The sequence below is a fragment of the Stegodyphus dumicola genome, chromosome 3 (genome assembly GCF_044657685.1).
Source record: "Stegodyphus dumicola isolate Sdum_Otavi_A_Nest chromosome 3, ASM4465768v1".
In the NCBI taxonomy this organism is placed as follows: domain Eukaryota; kingdom Metazoa; phylum Arthropoda; class Arachnida; order Araneae; family Eresidae; genus Stegodyphus; species Stegodyphus dumicola.
In genome coordinates this window covers 165,646,865-165,663,278 of record NC_140770.1, presented here as the reverse complement: position 1 = coordinate 165,663,278, position 16,414 = coordinate 165,646,865, and the positions used below count along the sequence as shown (strand labels likewise).

The window sequence follows — 16,414 nt, the reverse complement described above, 5'->3', positions numbered from 1 at the left end:
TAAAACCTCTTTGACTGAAATCTTCCGATAACTGGTCCTGTGCTGATACTGTTTTCCGTGTTCTTTGGGCGCACTGGCCTTCAGAGGAGAACACTTTCTTTGTATTAAAGTTATTCATAAACAAACCTCTAGAGTCACTGTAAATGAGTTAGGATTCCTTCTCGAATACCAGCGATGAGGTGATGTGAAGACGGTGAATAGGAGGTGAAAATGCAATATCTGTGTCCCATCTTTTAAGGTTTTTACCATCAAAATCCACCTCTTGGAACAGATACATTTTGTTCACAGAGAGTTATAAAAATTCTCATGAAATGCTTTTAAGTATTATCGTACATTAAAGGTTTTTGAGGGAAAAAAAAGAAATGGTAGTTGGAGATTGAAAAAAAAAACAAAAGCATTGGTCATGCTTGTAATCATGAAGTGGCAGATCGACTAAACAGACAAAGGTCAAATTTTCTGCTGGCCAGACATATAAATTTTGAAATCTGAATCCTTTCTGATTTTCTTTCTTTTTGTCTCCCCTTTTTACCAAGAAGAGCTATTAATTTTGTTTTGGCCTTTTGCGTCGTCCACTATAAAACGGCGTTTCACTTTCAAACTGTTGCCACCAAATATTAGAGCACTGCATTACATTTAAAAAAATTAAATAACGAGGAATATGCATGAATGTGTGTATGCTTCTCGCATTGGGAAGAAACAACGGTTGAAACTTACACTCAAATTCTGAATAACGTAATCCTCCACTCGAATATGGGCATTTGGAAGCCCAAATTTGTAATTTGTTTCATTATTTATTTCATATTTTGTAAAACATTAACGAATTTTTAATTAACAAACTCAACGATTTCAAAACGAGCAAAGCAACAATGTACGGAAAATAATTGTGTATCGGCAATTCCAAAGATAGGCTCTTTTTAGATATTTTGTGATATTGCTCTTGAACTGAAATGTATGGTTTAAGTGCGAAAAACATGATATTTAATAAGTAAAGGTAACCCAAAAAATGTTAAAATAGTCCCTTTGAGCGTTAAACATGGTTAAGAAAGAAAAGCATGAAATGTAAAATATTAAATGCAACTTGATGGTAACTATGCAGCAGTTACTCCCGTAAACATCAGAGAGAAAATACTTAAACAGAGATAAAAGCAACGACAACCTCTGACCTTCTTGCTTCAAAGCGGGATAAGCCATGGAATTTCTAGTGATAAGAAGGAAATAATGGATATGAAAGCAATCATATTATCTTAATTATCTGAAGCAAAGTTCCAAGTCTGAAATTCATTTCTTCATATCACTGAGTTTAGGAATTACACAAGTATGACTAAGGTTTAGTACTGATAAAATGGGCACTTGGTTTCCTGCTCAGTTACAAGGAAGATTAAATTTGAAAGTTATATGCTACACTTCATTGAATGGCAACACGCTGGTGCATAGAGACAATAAGTACACTGTTTGAGGTAGTGGCAACACATTGCTTTCAAATAACCGAATCTGTGGATTAAAGATGAAAAATATATGTCTTACAGTTTGTAGAACGGCAACTGTTTAGTGGACTAGAAAAATATCTTATTTCGAACAGTTCTTCCAATTTTCACTTTCAAATCTCTAAGCGTGTTAAAGAAAAATTCGTTAAATTTGTATAAAATACAAAATAAATAAAATTCAAATACAAAATTCAAAATTTGAGCTTTGAAGAGACTTCGAAAATTCTGTGTTCGGGTGGGAATTATATGTATTGGAAATCTGATGTGGAAACCATATGACTTCCTTGCACGGCCTATTAAACTTTATATATTTTTGCTGCATTTCATTAAATGTATTTCCTCGAATTTCAGCACATATATATTTCTCATTCAATCAATTCATTTCTCACGTAGCGGTGAGGCAAAAATATATAAAAACTCAAAAAATCTTCATTAAAAATTATAAAATGCAGAAAAACCTAAAACACCAAATACAGTTAAAAAAACCATTTTGACAATTAAAATTAAAGCACGCAATTCGACCAATGGGCAGAAAGATAAAATTTTCCGAGCGCAAAATTGAAAGTTAACTTTTGGTCCCACTGGGCAAAAAGACACTGAAGTTAATGCATCGACTTAAATCACTTTCCTACTAAGAGTTTTAAATGTAAACAAATGGCGGCCTTATTAGGCCTAGCGATACTTTTAAATTGGCCATAATTTTAGAACTATGGCATGCAAATTAACTAAAGGCATAAAAACCTTAACCGGAACATAAGAACAAGATAATTCAATCATTTTTAAAGCAAAAAATGCACAATTTTCCATCATATAAGAATAAAAACACACAGTTCACATAACCGGGTAAGAAGGCGGCCGATTGCAACAAAAAAGGAAATTGCACAACTAGGTGTTATAGCACTTCCATATACAAACTTCAACGCTGTACGGCCAATCGTTTTTTAGTTATGCAAAGTGCATATATGCGTATGTAAGTACGTACACACAGACGTCACCAAAAATATTCCTTCTGAATCGATTTAATATCCATTTTGGAAACAGTAGTCCTTTATTCTAATACGTTCAGATGTCACGCAAAAAAGTCGTCTGAATGTATTCGAGAGCGGTCAAAATAGATATTTGTTTTGAAATATGATACCCGAAATGTTTCGCGATTACAATACTCCGTATAAGGAAGCAAAAAATCGGTGGCTGTGGGTTTCTTCGTTTTCCCACACGGAAAAGTGGACAAAGCACCAGAACTCCGTTAGTAACTTTTACAGGTAGCTTCGCCGCACTACTGTACCCGCTGGGCGTTCGGTTGACCCGCATCAGGAGCTAGCCTAACAGGACATCTACAGAGATACTTTACATTTAATTCTAGGCTTTCATGTTGAATATACGATTACAATAACACGGTATACAAATATTACAATGAACTTAATCGATTAACAAAAGTTGGATTATGACAGATTAATATAATATAATTGCTTCGCTGTAATTAGTACATCATACAATACCACTCATTTACATTAGTATATCTAATTACATCAAATTACACTAAACATTCTTTAAGGAACTAATTATTTGTAGGATATTTTGTATGCCTTAGGGATATTACGTTAATATGTTTGTATGCCTTAGGAATACTACTATAATATATTTGTATGCCTTAGGAATACTACAATATATTAGGAGAATATATAATATATTGTCCTAATATCATGCAGTACTCCTAAGGCAATTATCTTATTAATATATTTCGTTTTTCCACAATGGGATATAAATATAGATTCTTCATTATTTAATTATTTTAATAATATTTCGCGATAACATTTGGTGGCAACAATCTGGAAAGTGCGTTCGGGAATATTAGCGCCCTTTGGTGCGTGCTAACTGTATTTACTAAATACGTTTCATAGTTATTCGCTTCTATTCTAATGCAGTGTCAGCCAAAATTAATTTGAGATGGTTCGTTGAAAGTGTATTATTAAAAAGGAAAGGACATTGCATATTGTAAAGATTTATAAAGGCTGTTTTAAGCAGGTTTTCATTTTTCCTCTTACTATATCACTTGAAACACAAAGTCCGAATGGCAAAGGAATATCCTGAATCTAAATTATAATCATTACTCAAATTTAAGACTTGTTTCAAGTATGCTTGCAAATATAGATGTAATTTGCAATTCATAGTGCAAATAACTCCAGAACGTGCATCACGAATTCCAGATTTCAGGTAGAAAATGACTCTTTCTCGAGCCTGTAGGTGAAGTCTAAGTACCAAATTACGTATCAGCGGAACCTTCTAGAGCTAGGCATTTTTTTGATATTGTATATTATGCACACACAGCGGTGTAAAGATAAATCTGAAAAATGGGTATTTCAAGGATATGAAGTTAAAAATTGCTGCTTTTGGATGACGTGACAAATGGCGATTAGTTGTAAGTTTACGAGATAATTAGGTGGTATTCTGTATAAAAAGTCCAAAGAATATTCGTCCAGTCTTCATAGAATTTATTTTGATTGCGGATCTGAGATTTTGCTCTGTTGTAAAAGTAAGTTTTTTTCTTGCCTCATTTGTTTTAAAGAAATATTAAAATAACATGTTACGACATTTTAGAAGTTTAGTAAGTTAGAATAAAATGTATAAATGTTTCGTTGTTTTGCTTCACAGCAAAAGCGTTGTAAAATGTTATACTTTTATAGAGGCTGTTAGCAAATTTTTTAGACGATTTTGCTTTGCTGCAAAAAATATCTTCTGCTTGAAAATTTTTTTTAACTGCAACTATATATTTTTGAAAGTATGAATTACCGTCTGCTACTTAACAGTTTTGTTTTCATGAAAAATGTCGCTTTTAAAGGAGCAATGGATGGAAAGCTATGTTTGTGCTCTTTCCGAAGAACATTATTCGAATCTAGTTATTGCAAAACGTTGCAAAAACATGGTTTTTCGATCTAAAGCTACGATAAGTAATGTTGTCAATAACAAAGTTAAAAAACTTCAAACTTAAGAGCTGATAAGTGAATAATAGCTTTAGCTCTGTAGACAGAGAACAAATACTCAAGAAGGGTTAAATATCTTTATTATTCCAAATAATGTTCACAGAAGACTCCTTCTTGGAGTTTACAATAAAGCCACCACTCGGGGTTGAACTCAGGAAACTCAGAAGTTAACTAATCTTAACTGAAAAAATATAGCCGAAGCTATCAAGATTCTAACTGGCCCCTTAACACTAACTAACGGCAAAGCTATCAAGGGCCTAAAGTACGGCCGAGCGTAAAATAGCTTTAGAGAGAGTATAAACAAAAGGCTAATGTGCGCATCATAGAATCTTTGGCTCTCTAACGAAGTCAGTAGAACTTCACAGTTAAATACTTCTTCTCCTCATTTGCATTTGACCGCGATTCTGAAGACTCGTTCTGGCCGGAAGTTGTAAGCTGAAATTCAGAGAGGGCAGGAAAGTAACATTTAACTAAAAACTAACTGTTAGATAAATTAAGATAAACCTTACAAGTTAAAAAAAATTGCTCTAAATGCTTATTCAGGGAAAAAACGGAATATTTAAAAAGTAAGATCTTTAATGTTTTAAAACAAATGTTTTAAAACACTAAAGATCTTACTTTTTAAATGTTTAAGATCTTTAAAACAAAATCCGCCAAGTCAAATAACATTTGAAAAATCATTGAAAATTTCCTCGTCAACTATAAACAAAGTGATTAAGTCTGATATGAATCTTAAAATGTGGAAAAAAAAAACATAATATGCATAGCCTTTCTATACGACATATCGCCGAACGTAGAAACGCGCTGCAGAATTCTTCATAAGAAATATTTATCCGGACAAAAATTTAAAGATGTTGTTAAAATCTTGGGTGTACTGAAATGATCGCAGTAAAAAGAGATCCATTTATTGCAATAAAAAAAGATCCGTTTATTATCATCAAAGAGGAGATGAAAATCTTAAAACATGGGTCAAGGAATCTAAAGAAAGTTTCTCTAAGGGATTTATGATTGTTGCTGGTTTTTCATAAAACGGCAATTTGAAAATAAAGAAAGTGGGGAATATTGTTAAGATCAACTCCACTTATTATCAAAAACATATTTTACAGCTAGTTTTCAAATACGAAATTCCTTCTCTTTTCACATAGTTTGATCAATCAGTAGAACTGTATGAAGAAAAAGCAAGTAGCCACAGGTTAATCCGCTGTTAATTTCCTGGAAAAAAATGGAACAAGAAACGAGTATTATAGCCATACTCCTTCACCCATGTCCCTAATAAATCTCCTGATCTATCACCGATGTATTTTTTGCTCTTTTGGACTTTTAAAAAGCGGTTTGTCCAAACGTCGACCTACAACCTGCTTAGACTTTGGAAAGTTGTTCGCGAACAATGGGATAAAATACCTCTTCCGATGCTACAAAAGGCTTTAATGTCTTGGAAATCACGGTGTAGAAGTACCGTTACGGTTCAGTATTGTTGATTTGTTTTCTCTTCGAACTTTGAGCTCTACTTTCTTTGGCCAACTTTTGCAAGCCATCAGCGATCAATTCCCGTACTCTCATCTTGAAAAATTTAAAGATGTGACCCGTTTCCACCACCTCGGTAGTATAACGGCTAGCATACCTGCCATCCAAGCAACTGAACAGGTTCGACTCTCGGCTGAAGCAAGTGTCATCTTTGTTTTCTACAAATTTTAGAAAATGACGCTTTTGAAAAATATTTTCTAGAACAATAGCAATTTATGTTATATAATAATTTTTATTTATACTTAAAAAATAGAATCAGAATTTAAGCAAATCTTTTTAAATGTTATTATTTATCCGAAAGGCTGATTTTCCCTGTACTTTATACAAAAATTAACTTCTCTTTCTTAATAATAATTAAATAAATGTGCAACAAAGACAAGAAAACACGTTTACTGAACGCAGTTATTTTAAAACAATTTAATAATGAATGCTGACATGTGAGAATGTATTCGTTATAATTTCATGTATAACATTTTATGTATTTAGAATAACATTTTATTGTTACGAAGTTTGTATGTATGTAATTATTTTTAGTAAAGCTATCTGTAAAATTAGAGAATCTCATGTGTAATGTAACAAGAAGTACCTCAAAATGGGAAGCTCTGCGGGAAAAATAAGATTATATGGGCAAGAACATAGAGGTAAATGGCTGTCTTTACATATGTATTTCTGTACATATGCATTTTATACATACGTAAATAATTTTAGTTAAATTATATGTAAAACTGAAATATCTTTTGTGTGGCATGAAAAGTCTGAAAAGAAAAAACTATGCTGGAAAGGTAAGCTTAGTGGGGGAAATCTATTTAACGTTGAGGTAAATCTAATTTTGCGATAATCTAAATTTGCGAGGTACCACCAAGCTGGTGATAGCTTTGGAGACTAATTTTTATCGCCAAATTGGGTAAAAAATCGTTAAAAGTCGCCGAATTTGGCGACATTTTGGCAACGTTTGGCGACTCTCTTATTGCATAGTAACACTGTTTCATTCTAACACGTTAATGAATACGTGTAAAACTTCATATAACACTTTATGTATCACTTTATGTATCACATTCTGAAAAAAAAAGGAAAAAAAAAGGCAGTCCTATATCTCCCATTCTACTGGGTAGATTGACAAAATTTAAATTGCTTTTTTCATGTCTCGGAAGCGCGATTTAGGATATATACGAAGTCGCGTTTCCGAGACATAATTGTATAAAGCATTGCTCTAACATAGGTATTTTGACAAAAAATCGAACTTTTCTGAAATATATACCAATTTGTTTTTCATATTTGGAGTCTACGACTTAAATTATGCCTAAATGTTAAATTTTTTAAAATTTAGGGCGAAACTTGCTGAGAAATTTAAAAATTTATCTTGGCGGACCTTTCCTCAGTAACTTGGAGAAATTCTTAATTTATAGTAATCTAGTTTACTTTCCCTATCATTGTGCCCGAATGGAAAAAAAAAAAGATGCATTGTTCATTCTTTCAATTAATTTTTAACAAAGTGTGTAACCACATTTGGCATTATTATCGCTTACAACAAATATGCCAAATTTCAAAACGCTCCAATATACAAATTCACCTATCTTTGGAAATTTTGAATAAAACTCTAATTTTTTTGGTCCAGTAATATATCTACTTTAAGCGGATGACAAAAATTTTATAGTTTGCAATTCAATTTTTTTTTCGAAAAATTACTAAAAAATACGTTTTTTGAAAAACAAATCAGAAAATAGTTGCGGATTTTATTTATATCGAACCTAAGTTTCAAATTAGAGAGAAAGGAATCAAGTAAACACGTTTACTGAACAACCAATAAACACGTTTGCTGAACAGAAAAGACATATTAATAAATATATACTAAATTCAATTAACATTGAAAAGATAAAATTTTGAGAGTTAAATTTTTAATAACTACTTGTGCGATTTTTACAAAACTTGGCACTTTGGCATAATTTGAGTAGTAGAATCGAAATGGAAAAACAATCGGTATATGTCATTTCGGAAAAATTCTTTCCCATTGAAATTTTATGTTTGCCTATCATTTACACAGTACGTATCTTGAACTCTAAGTGTTCAGTTGGTTGATTGCATAAATTACGTAACTGCGATTTTGAAAAAAAAAGAAAAAAGTTTTTGAAAACATTTTAGGTATGTGCTACTAATTAGCTTTGTCGATTTTAGGAGTAGTTATAGAGAAATTATATTTTAAATTTCTTTGAAGATGCAAATACAAACATCGAATCGTTTGTCAGATGATGAAAAGACATCTCTGGTTGCAAAAAGTCTAAATTTAAATCAATCAAAATATTAAAAATGTATTTGTTTTTAAATGCTTTCGGAATTCATCCTTCTATTTTATATTGGTTATTAGTCTCGTATTACACGGTTCCACACAATACGGTATTTTATAGGAACCCATCTACCGTGTTATAGCAGGGATATCTGTATTTTCAAATTTTGATGCTTAAAAGTGGCGAAGATATTTGTAAAGAAGTTACATTATTTAGCCTATTATCTGCGAAATTCTTCGCCCAACAGGTAAAGTCGCTAAACACTGGTAGTTCGGTCCGACGTTTTAATCCCGGTGAACAGCTTGGATGTATACGCATTTTCATGGTTTTCCATATGCGTAACGTGTATACGAGCCAGCTTTTTTAGAAGGGCTTTCACGAAGGCATCCTTCCCTCTACGCAGATAGCGCTCGAGTGCTTTGCCATAATCAAATAAACCAATCGTAAAATTTAATTTTAACATTTATAGTTAAAAAATTAATTTTTAATAACATAAGAGACATATATCATAACATGAATCAAAAACATTCCTTTGGTTTCATTCCATCTTTCCCTGAAATTTTTAGAATAAACTTGCACCAAATTTTATTAAGAGTTTTCAGCAATTTTAATCTCCTTGTAGAGACATTAGGTATTTTTTTGGAAGCAAGTGAGATGAAAAAGCCCTCGCCGGAAATCGAACTGGAATACCCGGAATACGCGCCCAGCGTGCTGACCACTACACTACGAAGGCATGCTAAGAAAGCGGGAGAAATACCTTGTATCCTTATAATGTTCAATATCCTGTTGGGAATATAACGTATTTTCGTCGACTTATTTAAAGCTAAAATTTATATTGTATTTCGAAATATGTGATCCTGAATTATAATGTCTCGAAGAATCAATCTTTTAAGGTTCTAATCTTTCCACAAGAGTTTCTTTAACCATGATAAAGCTAATTAATAATGATAATGATTTTTATTTTTACAGAAGTTGGATTACATTTAGTTAAGCTACCCCGCTAGTGAATTGCAATGAGTCTACTGTTGTTCCTTGCCATCGCCTCTACTATCCTGGCAGCATGCAACGGATATTCTTCATCTATGTCTTGTGTGATGAACGCAAACGGCGAAAGGATATGTAAGCATGATATTGATCCGAATGGAAATTTTGCGAGTTCTGGAGCCATGACGGACGGATACAATGGCCAAGTGTTCGCCAACGCAAACCGACAGCCTTACCCAATTTACCCGAATTCGAATGGACAGCTTTCTGCCTTAGAAAATCTGATGAGAACTGTCATGGGTCAAGAGAATCCTTATGCCAACAGGCCGAATTATCCCATGAACTACGATTACTACAGTAAGTTAAAAGCATGGTAAATACTGTAATAAAACAAACGATGAATGTTCTAATGAATAGTTCTGACGAGTTTCTGAATCCAATTTCAGGATTACAGTTTTCGTTAACTATTTGAATACGCTGTTAAAAATCTAGTTGAAGCATTATCAAATTATGGTACTAAAAAGTTGCAACTAAAAGATGGTGAAGCGTTAATCCATTATTTGGTGTTTTGCTGAAGCAATATTGTTAATGCATTGAGAATATGTTAAATCATACACTGAGGATATATTGATGCAAGAATTGGGAATGCGTTAAACATGAAACCATTAATAGAGAGTACCTTAGAACATCAATTATAATTATGTTTACCAATACCTGTAACTATATTGAGCTATTAACAGTAAAGTGTAAGAAGTTATTTTAGAGCTTCAGTTATAAAATTTTATGTTAGCCACTTTCTTCTGCTCTTTCTTGTATTTTTTATTTAATTACTGGTATGGGCATGACTCCTTCTCCTCAGATATTTTATTTATTACTACTACAGATAAACAAATTGCTTACACAAATAATCATACCTATAACAATAATTATTGACAATTTAGCTTCCCTAGAAATCTAGCATCTATAGCAATAATTATTGGCAATTATTGGCGACTTTCACAGCATTCTGGCTTATTTGCATAAGTTTATGATTCAGTTTCGAGAGAGTAAAAATACATAATATGTATGATTAAAACACATTTTGCAATACATTAGCTTGTATATAAAGTATATTTTTACGAAACAAACCCTTGTAACAAAGCCATCTAAAGATTTGAGAATCAATTAATACTTGAAATCAGAAATACCGATTTTTAGATAGGTTTCATACGACTAAATAGATGATTTAGAAATCATTTAAAGCAGGATATAAGATTAACAATAAAATAAAACTACGAATTTTGATAACTTTTATCGACGAAATTTATAATCTTCTAAAAGCGAATTTTGAAAAAATTTAGAATGTGAAATGCAGTGAAAGGTTTTTGACATTCCTTCGTTGTTACACTTGGAAATCGTTTTTTCGCGAGTTTCTCACTTTTTGTTGTGCACCATTATTTTCACCTTTCTTGGAGGTCTTTCTTAACAGCTTTAAAGAATGAATTGCATCTAAGGAAAATTTCTTAACTTATTTACTTGCAGGCATAGTGGTACATGACTTACACTTTTTTCCGCACATTCGATAATCACGAACAATTATATTTTAAATAAGCATACCTATAGCAATTAACGTTTTCTTCTAATGTCTAAGACAAATTTCAGACATTAATATTTGAAAGTTTCAGTTTTGCCATTTAAAATAATCGTTTGTTTTAGAATATATAAGCACACATTAAGACACCGGTATCTGCTTTTGAATATAGTTAAATGATACTATACTTTTCGATATAAGTTTCCATTTTGGAATCGATTGATAAATCAATTTTACATTATACTAATTTGTATTCTATTTACTGATACCAACTTCATTTTAACTCGTTATATATATACATATATGTATAATAATTAAATCAAGGCAATTTCTTTTAATTTTTATTTTGAAATGTTTTCACCTAATCTAGCTATAATTCAGAAACTTGGCCGTGTTAAAAATTCTTCTGGTGCTCCTGGAGAAAGACCAAGGAGGCACCAAGATAGAAATGGCTGTCATCTGAAAACACAGCACATCTTCACCCAGCCCTCTAATGAGTTCTAGAGTGACATCACCGAAGCCGCAGGTGGAAGTGATTTATAGTTAGTAATATTCCTGCTACAGGGCGCCTGGCTCGGGGCTGTCTCCCAAGCAATTAATACTGGCACCAAGATAGAACCGCCTGTCATCTGAAAGCACAGCAAAGATCTGCTGCGGGGAAGATCCACCCTCGAGCCCTCCAGTGACATCTAGCTTGTCATCCCCGAAGCCGCAGATAGAGGTGATTTATAGTTAGTGCTATTCCTGCTACGAGGCGTCTGGCTCAAAACTGTCCTTTAAGTAATCAATACTGGCACCAAGATAGAAACGGCCGTCACCTGAAAGCACAGCAGATCTTCACCCAGCTCTCCAATGAGCTCCAGGTCACAGCTCCAGATCTGATCGAAGTCACAGATTCAGGAGATTATAGTTAGAGATATTGCTGCTACAGAGCATCTGGCTCAGAGCTCTCCCTCAAGTAATCAATACTGGCACCAAGATAGAAACTGCTGCTATCTGAAAGCACAGCAGATCGTCACCCCCTTCCTCCAATGAGCTCTAGATTAACATCCCCGAAACTACACATGGACGTGATTTATAGTTAGTAATATTGCTGCTTACAGGGGTCTGGAACAGAGTTGGCGTCAAGTAATCGATTTGTTACAGTTTCCTGTATCTCTCTGGTGCCAAGAAAAGCTTGAATGTCTGCTGGAAATGCAGTGCGATGCGCCATAGACATGCAGTGTATATTACGCAGCAGCTCTATTACACGTCGTCGTTCAGACTCAGTAAGATGCTGATACAGCCATCTACGTCTAATAAAGGCATTCGTGACTCAAATCTCATAGTGGCCTTTTCGGAAGAGATATATAAAGCATAAAGTTACATCGCATATTTAATGCAAACATTATTTCCTTGTTGACAGTTTCACTAATAAAGCCACGCTCATTCATTTAGCGCAAAATTTGAATAGATGTCGTCTTTCGGATGTGCAAAGAGGCCTCCAACTTGATTTAATGATTAACTCCTTCTTGATTCTTAAAGAAGGATATTTGTTACGATTTCGGCAAAATGTTACTCTCATTGGGAAAAAAGGTACATCATTCATATATGCATAAACTGAGATTCTTTCAAGGTCTAACTTCCTTTCTCAATAGGTTTCGCTGTCAGTGGTCAATATCATATTCAAAATTGCAGTGAACTTTTCAAAATGTTTTCTTCAAATATTTATTTTAATCCTTTCCAAATCCTTGGACTTATGCCAAGTGAATTTTCCAATAAGAAATAATGGGGAAATAATGAAGCCGGTCTTATAAAAGATCTTGCTGTAATAAATAGCTGTTATTATTATAACACTGTTTAAAAGTCCAGACACTCATGTCATCCTCATACATTTCGACAATCTCTTTTTCATTTGCATGGTGATCCTAACCAATTTCATTGTCGCTTTAACTCTTCGCTATAATTTTCATAAAACTCATTGCTAACGAATTTGCAAAACATTTAAGCAAATAAACCACACAAACACTTGAAAATGTAAGAGCGGGTTGTTTACTGAACAGTAGCAACAAGCGTATTGACGCTAATGGGCAAACATAGCATCGTCTCGAAAGAAGTGAACAAGTGTAATGCGCGCAGTTGTAGCTTATCGAACTCGTATCGTATACCAAACAAACATGTTCACATCCAAACAGAATGCATAGACTCGCCAGTGGCGGAGTGATAAAAGCCGCTCAACACTAGTAGTTCTGTCTGAAGTTCGAGTTCTGGTGAACGGGCTGGTTGCATGGGCGTTTTCGTGGTTTTTCCTTATATGTAACTCCGATATGAGCCAATTTTCTTTAAAACGTCTTGCATGGGCATCCTTCTCTTTCCATTGTGTATTGCTTATTGGTAGAGCACGTAATAAAGAAAGAAAAAAAACAGGATGTATATCACGTTAAGTTTATTTCCAAAAGGATGTAACCGAACACAGTCTGAGTTTTCTCTTTTATTTAAACTAACTTGAAAAACAATATGTATCTTAAAAATACCTTTTCTTTCTCCTTCATTCTACTCTCATTTTGCAAACAGTTTATAATATATGATATAAAAAAGAAATATTTTCTTAATTTCAGATTATTTCTGACAGTCTACCCATCTCTGATGTCAGCAGCTGCAATAAGAAAACAACGAAACGTCAGATTTATCTACTTTGTACTCACAAGCTCCTAACATACCATTCTCCTGTCTTCCCAGAGCTCCTAGTCACAAACACATTTATCTGCGTTTTTTGACGTTTGCGATTTGTAATGCAGATGACAATAAATGCTGACTATAAAAAAAGTCTTAAAACTGCATTGTTTTGAAAAGGTTTGTTCTTTTTTTCATTACTCAGCGACTCGCAATTTTTGCACAATTGTAAAATAATCTATTAAAAAATTCATATCCTTTGTTATAGGGATGTAGTTGAAGAAACACAAGCTGCTTAAGATATTAAATATATTTACAATCTCTTTTCTAAAACGCTCTAAAATAACTAAATAGTTCTAAAACTAAATAGTTCTAAAACGTACTCGTTCATGTTTTAAGATGCCCTCTATAGAAATTGCAGCATATGATGTCCGTTGGTTATAACTTATTATCTGTCGGCCATTATTAAATGAGTAATGACAAAAATTGTACATGTTATTTAAAATGAAAACACTTAAACATGATTTTATATTGAAAATATCTGATATGGACACCACGTGACTTCCTTGTACGGTCTACTAAATTATATATAGAACACATTTTTTGTTGAACTTTATTTAAACTTATATTTGAAATTATTCTAACTTAATTAACCCATCCTTCGATGCAAGTTGCAAATGACATCAAAAATTGCCAATCTGAAATTAAATATCCGAGTCAGTTTTTGTCGTACTGGAGTCAAAATGTTTATGATTCTATTTTTCAATAACGAGTATAAAACTTTCTGAAATATAAGTACAGCAACCGGGAGACACATTAAGAATTATATTTCATTATTTGTCGACAATTAAATTTATTTATATATATGACATTGCCGAAACATGAATATTTTCGTCAATAAAAACACTTCTGTAATTGTAAGTATACGACCAGGATCAACGATTACGAAAATAAAGGCCGTAATGACTTTTGAGCTGAGTAAGCGGGGTGGTGTTATATATATATATATATATATATTGTTGCGTGCGTACGGGTTCGTAATAAATTGAATGCGCAAGTCCGATGAAAAGTGAATAAAATTTATTATTATTATTACAACAAATAAAACAAAATGCTGCAATATCTCACATTAGTTATACTATAAACTATTAGAACATTCAACAGAACTTAATTCAAAACAGAGAAAGTTAATCCGTTTCACCGCAAATTCGCTACAATCATTAACATAAAAAAAAAAAAAAATAATAAACAACTGAACTGAGATGTTTTCCTCTAGCTTTTTATAAGCTTTTTAAATGCACGAGAAACTTCTCGTATTTTCTTGATTTTTGACGAAAAGCAAAAGCGTACAATTACGAGATATACGTATATTTAATTAATGCGCGTGCTTCTGTATTTTTAATTTTCCTGCGTAGCGTTTTCTTCAAATAAGTCTCATGCTGTATTGCACGGCAACATAAAACATTTTTAATTAATTCTATTTAAAAATAGCTAAATCAATACAAAAACCGTAACAATATATATAAGTAAGATAAAAGCATGTAACTATGAATTATACTTTAAATTAACAGTAGCTCCTTAATTCCTCTTTTCACTTCTCCCCTTTCTATTCTAAAAATAATAACTTTTTCGAAACTTCCTCATATCTGAAAAGTAATTTCCTCTCATCCCACTTTACAAAAAAGTAAAAAGCTGCTTAAGAGATTAAATAAATTATAATCTCTTTTAAGTGACAGTAGTGGAAGCTTATGAATTTCAGGACTCATGGACCTCGTACAATTAATTAATAACCATGTACATTACGAATATTTTTGGTGAATAACTATACATATACTGTATAACTTAATAGTTTCTGTATTTCTGAAATATCACAGAAAAAACAATTTTCAACCAAGAAAACCAATCAACCAAAAAAGACAAATAAGTGTTTGAAAGTGTTTAATGTTTTGAAAATTTTCAATGAAAGGATATTTATGTAAATCAAATGAGAATAAATATATCAGGGAAGATTCTTCTAAAAAACAAAAGATAACTCCAAGTCACTGTATAATTTCTCAAATTGAGAAAAGTTTTTTTATTCTTCCTTTTACTCTCGAGAACAAAGAAGACCTTCTAAGAAATCCTCCATTCCTTATGTTACAGAAGTTATGACGCAAAAGATAACGACTTCTAATAATTCACACTATTCGAGTAAAAGAACACGGTTGAGATTTATTCATTTGGATGTCAGTGGACGGTTTTACAATGCTTGAAGTTCAAATATAATATGAAGCACCTTATCTTTTACATTCATTGTAAGTGTTAAGCACAACAACGTATTTATGATTACCTTCATGAGAGCCAACTATTTCATGGCGAGTGTAAATAGTGAAATCTTAAGAACTCTTCAACAATGTATTTTTAGGAAAACAGAAGAACAGGCCTGTGCTTTTTTCACGATCGCAAATCTGCCTCAAGGATATGAAGATAGATCACATATTGTAGACAATTCAAACAGTTGTTTAACTTATAACTATGTATAATTAATTTATAACTCGAAATCAGAAGATTTTTATAAAAATTTAAGTTTTCTTGCTTATATTCTAAATTTTTTAAACGAAATTATAGATTTTAAAGGTATTGTTATTTGTTTTGGATATTAATGTTGAATAAAGTTACTTAACGGTAAGTCTATATAAATAAAAAATGTGCATTTGTTTGTTTGTTTTTCCTACACATGTACAGTTTTATTCCTTTCTTGATGGAATTTGACATACGTGATCTTTTCTGCCTCTTTCAACCTGCTTAACCCTTTGAAAAGCACGTAACCTTTTATAAACATGGAAGGCCTCAGAAATATGAAGCATTGCCGGAAAAATAAGGCTACAGGGGTAAATCCATATATAGTGGTAAATGGCGAGATAAGGCCAAGCTGGATATGGTTTTAAAAGCTGATTT

General features: G+C 32.6%; 1 protein-coding gene across 1 annotated transcript; it reads left to right on the top strand.

The window, feature by feature from the left end:
• The first annotated feature begins 3,864 nt into the window (after window positions 1-3,864).
• LOC118180121 (uncharacterized) lies at window positions 3,865-13,644 on the top strand. The gene is made up of 3 exons (XM_035349261.2): window positions 3,865-4,017; window positions 9,241-9,612; window positions 13,423-13,644. The coding sequence occupies exons 2-3, from the start codon at window positions 9,285-9,287 to the stop codon at window positions 13,431-13,433; spliced, it is 339 nt and encodes a 112-aa protein (XP_035205152.1). The 5' UTR covers window positions 3,865-4,017; window positions 9,241-9,284; the 3' UTR covers window positions 13,434-13,644.
• Window positions 13,645-16,414: the final 2,770 nt, after the last annotated feature.